Source organism: Somniosus microcephalus, chromosome 4 (assembly GCF_052327205.1).
Source record: "Somniosus microcephalus isolate GS21.2 chromosome 4, FLI_Smic_1.0, whole genome shotgun sequence".
NCBI lineage: Eukaryota > Metazoa > Chordata > Chondrichthyes > Squaliformes > Somniosidae > Somniosus > Somniosus microcephalus.
Window position 1 is genome coordinate 82,143,516 of NC_140990.1, and position 11,349 is coordinate 82,154,864.

The window sequence follows — 11,349 nt, forward strand, 5'->3', positions numbered from 1 at the left end:
GTTGTTAAATAGACACTGTCCATACAATGTAAAAAAGTATTGTTTTAGAAACAAGTATTTGTGTAGAGGCTTTTAATCCAGTTTATGTATACAAGTTTTTTAAATTAATTTTTGCGATGTGGGCACCACTGGCAAGGCCAGCATTTATTGCCCATCCCTAGTTGCCCGTTGAGAAGGTGGTGGTGAGCCGCCTACTTGAACCGCTGCAGTCTGTGTGGTGAAGGGCTCCCACCGTGCCGTTAGAGTTCCAGGATTTTGACCCAGCGACGATGAAGGAATGGTGATATATGTCCAAGTCAGGATGGTGTGTGACTTGGAGCAGAACTTGGAGGTGATGGTGTTCCTATGCGCCTTCTGCCTTTTTCCTTCTAGGCAGTCGTGGGACAGATGGGGTGGTCGGTTCCCTTGCCTGAAGGACATTAGTGAACCACTTGTGTTTTTACAACAATCCAGCAGCTTTCACGGTCACTTTGTTCTAATACCGGCCCCACTAATGACCAGATTCATTAAGCTCAATTTCACAACCTGCTTTTTTGTGGGGTCTCGCTCTCACACTCCCTTTTTGCTGTATTAAATCCATGTTACAGGGTACTAAGAAGGGGAGGATTTGTAGACGGGAAACTCAAGCCAAACACCATATCAAGATCTGACAGAGTCACTCTTTCATTGGCACCTGAATATCATCGGCCTTTGAATATGGAAGCGAAAAGCACCGTTCACGGTGGGGAGGAAACGTACGTATGTTCTGTGTGTGGACGAGGATTCAGCCAAGAATCTGACCTGTCGAGACACAAGCGCAGTCACACCGGGGAGAAACCGTGGAAATGTGGGGACTGTAGGAAGAGATTCAATTACTCGTTTGAGCTGGAAATTCATCGGCGCAGTCACACCGGGGAGAGACCGTTCACCTGCTCCGTGTGTGGGAAGGGATTCACTCAGTCATCTGCCCTGCTGAGACACCACCGAGTCCACGCTGAAAAGAGAAAGTTTAAATGCTCCGACTGCAAGAAAAGCTTTAAACGCCCTGAGGCACTGACAGAGCACCAGTATATTCACACTGGTTACACACCGTTCAGCTGCTCTCACTGCAGGAAGAGGTTCAGGACATCATCTCACCTGTTGAGACACCAGCGACTTCATACTGACAAGAGACCTTTGAAATGTCCAGACTGCGGGAAGTGCTATAAAAGTAACGAGGACCTGATGTGCCATCAGTGTGTTCACACTGACGAGAGGTCTTTTAAATGCTCGGACTGTGGGAAGTGTTATATAAGTTCCGAGGACCTGACATCCCATCAATGTGTTCACACTGACGAGAGATCTTTTAAATGCTCGGACTGTGGGAAGTGTTATAAAAGTTCTGAGGACCTGAGGTGTCATCAATGCGTTCACACTGATGAGAGATCTTTTAAATGCTCGGACTGTGGGAAGTGCAATAAAAGTTCCGAGGACCTGACGTGTCATCAGTGTGTTCACACTGACGAGAGATCTTTTAAATGCTCGGACTGTGGGAAGTGTTATAAAAGTTCTGAGGACCTGACGTGTCATCAGTGTGTTCACACTGACGAGAGATCTTTTAAATGCTCGGACTGTGGGAAGTGTTATAAAAGTTCTGAGGACCTGAGGTGTCATCAATGCGTTCACACTGATGAGAGATCTTTTAAATGCTCGGACTGTGGGAAGTGCAATAAAAGTTCCGAGGACCTGACGTGTCATCAGTGTGTTCACACTGACGAGAGATCTTTTAAATGCTCGGACTGTGGGAAGTGTTATAAAAGTTCTGAGGACCTGACGTGTCATCAGTGTGTTCACACTGACGAGAGATCTTTTAAATGCTCGGACTGTGGGAAGTGTTATAAAAGTTCCGAGGACCTGAGGCGCCATCAATGTGTTCACACTGACGAGAGATCTTTTAAATGCTCGGACTGTGGGAAGTGTTATAAAAGTTCCGAGGACATGACGTGCCATCAATGTGTTCACACTGACGAAAGATCTTTTAAATGCTCGGACTGTGTGAAGTGTTATAAAAGTTCCGAGGACCTGAGGCGCCATCAATGTGTTCACACTGACGAGAGATCTTTTAAATGCTCGGACTGTGGGAAGTGTTATAACAGTTCCGAGGACCTGACGTTTCATCAGTGTGTTCACACTGACGAGAGATCTTTTAAATGCTCGGACTGTGGGAAGTGTTATAAAAGTTCCGAGGACCTGACGTGCCATCAGTGTGTTTACACTGACGAGAGTTCTTTTAAATGCTCGGAATGTGGGAAGTGTTATAAAAGTTCTGAGGACCTGACGTGTCATCAATGTGGTCACACTGACGAGAGACCTTTTAAATGCTCGGACTGTGGGAAGTGTTATAAAAGTTCCGAGGACCTGAGGTGTCATCAATGTGTTCACACTGACGAGAGATCTTTTAAATGCTCGGACTGTGGGAAGTGTTATAAAAGTTCTGAGGACCTGACGTCTCATCAATGTGTTCACACTGACGAAAGATCTTTTACATGGTCGGACAGTGGGAAGTGTTACAAAGGTTCCGAGGACCTGTCGTGCCATCAGGGTGTTCAGACTGACGAAAGATCTTTTAAATGCTCGGACTGTGGGAATTGCTATAAAAGCTCCGAGGACCTGACATGTCATCAGTGTGTTCACACTGACGAGAGATCTTTTAACTGCTCGGACTGTGGGACGTGTTATAAAAGTTCCGAGGACCTGACGTGCCATCAATGTGTTCACACTGACGAGAGATCTTTTCAATGCTCGGACTGTGGGAAGTGTTATAAAAGTTCCGAGGACCTGACATCCCATCAATGTGTTCACACTGACGAGAGATCTTTTAAATGCTCGGACTGTGGGAAGTGCTATATAAGTTCCGAGGACCTGACATCCCATCAATGTGTTCACACTGACGAGAGATCTTTTAAATGCTCGGACTGTGGGAAGTGCTATAAAAGTTCCGAGGACCTGATGTGTCATCAGGGTGTTCACACTGACGAGAGACCTTTTAATTGCTCGGAATGTGGGAAGTGCTATAAAAGTTCCGAGGACCTGATGTGTCATCAGGGTGTTCACACTGACGAGAGATCTTTTAAATGCTCGGACTGTGGGAAGTGTTATAAAAGTTCTGAGGACCTGACGTGTCATCAATGTGTTCACACTGACGAGAGATCTTTTAAATGCTCGGACTGTGGGACGTGTTATAAAAGTTCTGAGGACCTGACGTGTCATCAGCGAGTTCACACTGACGAGAGATCTTTTAAATGCTCGGACTGTGGGACGTGTTATAAAAGTTCCGAGGACCTGACATCCCATCAATGTGTTCACACTGACGAGAGATCTTTTAAATGCTCGGACTGTGGGAAGTGTTATAAAAGTTCCGAGGACCTGACGTGCCATCAATGTGTTCACACTGATGAGAGATCTTTTCAATGCTCGGACTGTGGGAAGTGTTATAAAAGATCTGAGGACCTGACATCCCATCAATGTGTTCACACTGACGAGAGATCTTTTAAATGCTCGGACTGTGGGAAGTGTTATAAAAGTTCTGAGGACCTGTTGTGCCATCAATGTGTTCACACTGACGAGAGATCTTTTAAATGCTCGGACTGTGGGAAGTGTTATAAAAGTTCCGAGGACCTGACGTGTCATCAGTGTGTTTACACTGACGAGAGATCTTTTAAATGCTCGGACTGTGGGACGTGTTATAAAAGTTCTGAGGACCTGACGTGTCATCAATGTGTTCACACTGACGAGAGACCTTTTAAATGCTCCGACTGTGGGAAGTGTTATAAAAGTTCTGAGGACCTGTTGTGCCATCAATGTGTTCACACTGACGAGAGATCTTTTAAATGCTCGGACTGTGGGAAGTGTTATAAAAGTTCCGAGGACCTGACGTGTCATCAGTGTGTTTACACTGACGAGAGATCTTTTAAATGCTCGGACTGTGGGACGTGTTATAAAAGTTCTGAGGACCTGACGTGTCATCAATGTGTTCACACTGACGAGAGATCTTTTAAATGCTCGGACTGCGGGAAGTGTTATAAAAGTTCCGAGGACCTGACATCCCATCAATGTGTTCACACTGACGAGAGATCTTTTAAATGCTCGGACTGCGGGAAGTGTTATAAAAGTTCCGAGGACCTGACATCCCATCAATGTGTTCACACTGACGAGAGATCTTTTAAATGCTCGGACTGTGGGAATTGTTATAAAAGTTCCGAGGACCTGACGTGTCATCAGTGTGTTCACGCTGACGAGAGATCTTTTAAATGCTCAGACTGTGGGAAGTGTTATAAAAGTTCTGAGGACCTGACGTGTCATCAGCGAGTTCACACTGACGAGAGACCTTTTCAATGCTCGGACTGTGGGAAGTGTTATAAAAGTTCCGAGGACCTGTTGTGCCATCAATGTGTTCACACTGACGAGAGATCTTTTAAATGCTCGGACTGTGGGAAGTGTTATAAAAGTTCTGAGGACCTGACATCCCATCAATGTGTTCACACTGACGAGAGATCTTTTAAATGCTCGGACTGTGGGAAGTGTTATAAAAGTTCCGAGGACCTGACGTGTCATCAGTGTGTTCACACTGACGAGAGATCTTTTAAATGCTCGGACTGTGGGACGTGTTATAAAAGTTCTGAGGACCTGAGGTGTCATCAATGTGTTCACACTGACGAGAGATCTTTTAAATGCTCGGACTGTGGGACGTGTTATAAAAGTTCTGAGGACCTGAGGTGTCATCAATGTGTTCACACTGACGAGAGACCTTTTAAATGCTCGGACTGTGGGAAGTGCTATATAAGTTCCGAGGACCTGACATCCCATCAATGTGTTCACACTGACGAGAGATCTTTTAAATGCTCGGACTGTGGGAAGTGTTATAAAAGTTCTGAGGACCTGACGTGTCATCAGTGTGTTCACACTGACGAGAGATCTTTTCAATGCTCGGACTGTGGGAAGTGTTATAAAAGTTCTGAGGACCTGTTGTGCCATCAATGTGTTCACACTGACGAGAGATCTTTTAAATGCTCCGACTGTGGGAAGTGTTATAAAAGTTCCGAGGACCTGATGTGCCATCAATGTGTTCACACTGACGAGAGATCTTTTCAATGCTCGGACTGTGGGAAGTGTTATAAAAGTCCTGAGGACCTGAGGTGTCATCAATGTGTTCACACTGACGAGAGATCTTTTAAATGCTCGGACTGTGGGACGTGTTATAAAAGTTCCGAGGGCCTGAGGTGTCATCAATGTGTTCACACTGACGAGAGATCTTTTAAATGCTCGGACTGTGGGAAGTGTTATAAAAGTTCTGAGGACCTGACGTGCCATCAGTGTGTTCACACTGACGAGAGGTCTTTTAAATGCTCGGACTGTGGGAAGTGTTATAAAAGTTCCGAGGACCTGACGTGCCATCAGCGTGTTCACACTAACGAGAGATCTTTTAAATGCTCGGACTGTGGGAAGTGTTATAAAAGTTCTGAGGACCTGACGTGCCATCAATGTGTTCACACTGACGAGAGATCTTTTAAATGCTCGGACTGTGGGACGTGTTATAAAAGTTCCGAGGACCTGTCGTGCCATCAATGTGTTCACACTAACGAGAGATCTTTTAAATGCTCGGACTGTGGGAAGTGTTATAAAAGTTCCGAGGACCTGACGTGTCATCAATGTGTTCACACTGACGAGAGATCTTTTAAATGCTCGGACTGTGGGAAGTGTTATAAAAGTTCCGAGGACCTGATGTGTCATCAATGTGTTCACACTGATGAGAGATCTTTTAAATGCTCGGACTGTGGGAAGTGCTATAAAAGTTCCGAGGACCTGAGGTGTCATCAATGTGTTCACACTGACGAGAGATCTTTTAAATGCTCGGACTGCGGGAAGTGTTATAAAAGTTCCGAGGACCTGACGTGTCATCAGTGTGTTCACACTGACGAGAGATCTTTTAAATGCTCGGACTGCGGGAAGTGTTATAAAAGTTCCGAGGACCTGACGTGCCATCAATGTGTTCACACTGACGAGAGATCTTTTAAATGCTCGGACTGTGGGAAGTGCTGTAAAAGTTCCGAGGACCTGAGGTGTCATCAATGTGTTCACACTGACGAGAGATCTTTTAAATGCTCGGACTGTGGGAAGTGTTATAAAAGTTCTGAGGACCTGACGTGTCATCAATGTGTTCACACTGACGAGAAATCTTTTAAATGCTCGGACTGTGGGAATTGCTATAAAAGTTCCGAGGACCTGAGGCGCCATCAATGTGTTCACACTGACGAGAGATCTTTTAAATGCTCGGACTGTGGGAAGTGTTATAAAAGTTCCGAGGACCTGATGTGCCATCAATGTGTTCACACTGACGAGAGATCTTTTAAATGCTCGGACTGTGGGAAGTGTTATAAAAGTTCTGAGGACCTGACGTGTCATCAGTGTGTTCACACTGACGAGAGATCTTTTAAATGCTCGGACTGTGGGAAGTGTTATAAAAGATCCAAGGACCTGACGTGTCATCAGCGAGTTCACACTAACAAGAGCTCTTTTAAATGCTCGGACTGCGGGAAGTGTTATAAAAGATCCCAGGACCTGGCGTGTCATCAGCGAGTTCACACTAACAAGAAATCTTTTAAATGCTCGGACTGTGGGAAGTGTTATAAAAGATCCGAGGACCTGATGTGTCATCAGCGAGTTCACACTGACGCGAGATCTTTTAAATGCTCGGACTGTGGGAAGTGTTATAAAAGATCCAAGGACCTGACGTGTCATCAGCGAGTTCACACTAATGAGAGATCTTTTAAATGCTCGGACTGCGGGAAGTGTTATAAAAGATCCCAGGACCTGGCGTGTCATCAGCGAGTTCACACTAACAAGAGATCTTTTAAATGCTCGGACTGTGGGAAGTGTTATAAAAGATCCAAGGACCTGACCTGTCATCAGCGAGTTCACACTAACAAGAGATCTTTTAAATGCTCGGACTGCGGGAAGTGTTATAAAAGATCCAAGGACCTGACGTGTCATCAGCGAGTTCACACTAACAAGAGATCTTTTAAATGCTCGGACTGCGGGAAGTGTTATAAAAGATCCAAGGACCTGACGTGTCATCAGCGAGTTCACACTGAAAAGAGATCTTTTAAATGCTCGGACTGCGGGAAGTGTTATAAAAGATCCAAGGACCTGTCGTGTCATCAGTGTGTTCACACTGACAAGAGACCGTTCAGGTGCTCTCAGTGCGGGACTGGTTTCAGGCGATCATCTGAACTCACTGTACACCAACGCACTCACACCAGGAAGAGGCCGTTCACCTGCTCCGTCTGTGGGAAGAGATTCACTCGTTCATTCCACCTGGTGGCACACCAGCGAGTTCACACTGGGGAGAGGCCGTTCACCTGCCCTGAGTGTGGGAAGGGATTCTCTGAGTCATCCAACCTCACTAAGCACAAACTTGTCCACACCAATAAGAGACCTTTGAAATGTTCTTACTGTGATAAGAGATTTAAATGCAAAAAGGATCTGCAGGCACATCAAAGCACTCACACCGGGGAGAGGCCGTTCACCTGCTCTGAGTGTGGGAAGGGATTCACTCGGTCATCCCACCTCACTGAACACCGACTTGTTCACTCTGATGACAGACCTTTTCAATGCTCTGACTGTGAGAAGAGCTTTAAAAGCAAAAGGGATTTGCTAGCACACCAGCGAGTTCACACTGGAGAGAGACCATTCACCTGCTCCGTGTGTGGGAAGGGATTCACTCGGTCATCCCACCTCACTGAACACCAACTTGTTCACACTGGTGATCGAGCTTTTCAATGCTCTGATTGTGAGAAGAGCTTTAAATACAAAAAGGATTTGGTGATACACCATCGACTTCACACTGGGGAGAGGCCGTTCACCTGCTCCGTGTGTAGGAAAGGATTTACTGTGTCATCCAGCCTGCTGATACACCAGCGAATTCACTCTGGGAAGGGGGCGTTCACCTGCTCTGTGTGTGGGAAGGGATTCACTCATTTATCCAGCATGTTGAGACACCAACGAGTTCACAAGTGACTGCAGGGGTTGGATTCTGCTGTTATTGCTGCTGTTAATCAGATCCAGGACTGAACCATGTTCATTCTGACAGTTGGGGTTTCTGCTGGTGTTAATAACTCCTGTAACTGGGCTGGAGTTTAATATTCTGGATATATGTCAAATAAATCAGCTTTGTTTTAAACACATTGTTGTAGATTTTGTTCTTTCCCACCTGAGTGTTTAGCATCACCTGGCTGGAGCTCAGAAAGGACAATCTGGGGGAGGATTGTACGGCGGGAACAGAACTTCAGCCTGGACACAGTCCTTCAGGGCCACACTGAGAGGGGCAAATGGCACTTTGGTCTTTCTCATCTCTCTTCACTGACAGCAAAGTCACCATGTGGGTTAATCTCAAGGCCTGTGAGAAATATGACCCAGCCGCTCTCTTCCATGGTTCAGAGCTCCTAGGCACGGAACAGAAGGCTCCTTTACAACTGTGTTTCGAGTCAGGAATAACAACGGTGAATGCTGGAAATGTGCTGTCAAATCAGAGATTGGTGTCAAACTGCGATCTGTTCTTGACTGAAAGTGGAACAGGTTTAAGTTTCCAGTCTAAAAATGACTGGTAATTATTCCATGAACATTTAACGAGTTTGTGGGACAGTCCTGAGTCTACCATTTTAAGGCAGGCGTTAATTCATTTAAAATAAACCCGTTTAAAATAAATTGGTTAAAGTTGGCATTAAAATAGCAGATGGAGGAGATCACAGGAGCCTGTTAACTGCTGGTACAATTATATAACAGACCTTTGATCTCCAGATAAAGAAGGACCTGCAGCGTGTTTCCAGGAATTCCCGGTTTTATTGATGTGTGTGTGTTAGTCACCAGGATAACTAAAAATACACGACCCGGAACATCCACTGGGGTGCGAACATGACTATTACTGCAAACCTGGTTTTAAATGTAAATGCACTTAGCAAATGTATTGAACAAGAGATGAACAAGTAAACAGATCAGGGCCCAATCCTCCAGCTCTATATTGTAGGTCGATGTGACTCTGTTAAGGTGCCATGTGCTGCTGGACCGCTCTGCATTTTGCCTGTAATGGAAAATAACTGAAGATTTGTCCCAGTGTAGCCTTTGCAGTCATGAAATGAGTGTGTCTTTTAATGAGCCTCACATCCTTGCTCATGTCGGCTGCAATTGTGTAGAAAGGGGATGTGTAAAGAGATGGTCTGTGTATGGAGATGTGAAAGAAGGAAACGGTGTGTGTGTGTGATAGTGACACAGCCTTGTGGTCACAGTCAGAACAATGCACAGATATCCTTGTGGTTATGGTTTGAACAGGGCCAGATCAATAATGTAGTAAACAAGTTAAATATAAATATCACCAGTGTAGTCGCAGCGTGTTAGAACAGACCTGGGGAGAAGAGAGCTCTGAATCCACTATATTATCTCTGTTATAATAATATAAAAGCAAAATACTGCGGATGCTGGAAATCTGAAATAACAACAGAAAATGCTGGAAATACTCAGCAGGCCAGGCAGCATCCGTGGAGAGAGAAACAGAGTTAACGTTTCAGGTCTGGGACCCTTCATCAGAACTGGAAAAAGCTGGAGATGTAACAGATATTAAGCAGGTGCAGAGACGGGGGGGGGCGGCGGCGAGGGGGGGGGGTTAGGAGGGGAGGAAGGAATTGAAAGAACACCCTGTACTTTTGTAAGAGGCAGGAAAGATAAAATGTTGCAAATGGGAATGGCAAAAATCATACTGCATGAAAAATGGGGGCAGGGATAATTACCTGAAATTGTTGAACTCGATGTTGAGTCTGGCAGGCTGCAAAGTGCCCAATCGAAAGATGAGGTGCTGTTCCTCGAGCTTACGTTGAGCTTCATTGGAACAATGTAATAGGCCGAGGACAGAGAGATCAGAGTGGGGGTGAAGCGGTGAATTAAAGTGACAGGCGACCAGAAGCTCAGGGTCACCCATACGGACTGAACGGAGGTGTTCCGCAAAGCAGTCGCCCAATCTACGTTTGGTCTCCCCAATGTAGAGGAGACCGCATCATGAGCAGCGAATACAGTATATTAAATTGCAAGAAGTACAAGTAAATCTCTGTTTCACCTGGAAGGGGTGTTTGGGGCCCTGGACAGTGGGAAGGGAGGAGGTAAAAGGGCAGGTGACAAGGTTCCACACAAAAGATTACTGATCAAGATAAAAAAATCACGGGATTGGGGGTAATATACTGGCATGGGTGGAAGATTGGCTATCTAACAGAAAACAAAGAGTTGGGATAAATGGTTCATTCTCGGGCTGGCAATCAGTAACCAGTGGTGTTCCGCAGGGGTCAGTGCTGGGACCCCAACTCTTTACAATCTATGTTAACGATTTGGAGGAAGGGACCGAGTGCAACATATCCAAGTTTGCCGACGATACAAAGATGGGAGGGAAAGCAGTGAGTGAGGAGGACATAAAAAACCTGCAAAAGGACATAGACAGGCTAAGTGAGTGAGCAGAAATTTGGCAGATGGAATATAATGTTGAAAAGTGTGAGGTTATGCACTTTGGCAGAAAAAATCAAAGAGCAAGTTATTATCTAAATGGAGAGAAACTGCAAAGTGCTACAGTACAAAGGGATCTGGGGGTCCTGGTGCATGAAACACAAAAAGTTAGTATGCAGGTGCAGCAGGTGATCAGGAAGGCCAATGGAATCTTGGCTTTTATTGCAAGGGGGATGGAGTATAAAAGCAGGGAAGTCTTGCTGCAGTTATACAGGGTATTGGTGAGGCCACACCTGGAATACTGCATGCAGTTTTGGTTTCCATATTTAAGAAAAGATATACTTGCTCTCGAGGCGGTTCAGAGAAGATTCACTCGGTTGATTCCGGAGATGAGGGGGTTGACGTATGAGGAAAGGTTGGGCCTCTGCTCATTGGAGTTCAGAAGAATGAGAGGCGATCTTATCGAAACATATAAGATTGTGAGGGGGCTTGATCGGGTGGATGCGGTGAGGATGTTTCCACTGATGGGTGAGAGTAGAACTAGGGGGCATAATCTTAGAATAAGGGGCTGCCCTTTCAAAACTGAGATGAGGAGAAACTTCTTCACTCAGAGGGTAGTAAATCTATGGAATTTGCTACCCCAGAGAGTTGTGGAAGCTGCAACATTAAATAAATTTAAAATGGAGATAGACAGTTTCCTAGCAGATAAGGGAATTAGGGGTTACGGGGAGAGGGCAGGGAAGTGGACATGAGTCTAGATTCAGATCAGCCATGATCCTATTGAATGGCGGAGCAGGCCCGAGGGGCCGTATGACCTACTCCTGCTCCTACTTCTTATGTTCTTATGTTCTT

At 45.5% G+C, this 11,349-nt stretch overlaps 1 protein-coding gene across 1 annotated transcript; it reads left to right on the forward strand.

Moving 5' to 3' along the window:
- Positions 1-590: 590 nt before the first annotated feature.
- LOC147119351 (uncharacterized) lies at positions 591-8,158 on the forward strand. The gene is made up of 7 exons (XM_085984979.1): positions 591-966; positions 1,048-1,189; positions 1,450-1,457; positions 2,878-3,607; positions 4,277-4,982; positions 7,155-7,367; positions 7,536-8,158. The coding sequence occupies exons 1-7, from the start codon at positions 697-699 to the stop codon at positions 8,032-8,034; spliced, it is 2,568 nt and encodes an 855-aa protein (XP_085841105.1). The 5' UTR covers positions 591-696; the 3' UTR covers positions 8,035-8,158.
- The last annotated feature ends 3,191 nt before the right edge of the window (positions 8,159-11,349 follow it).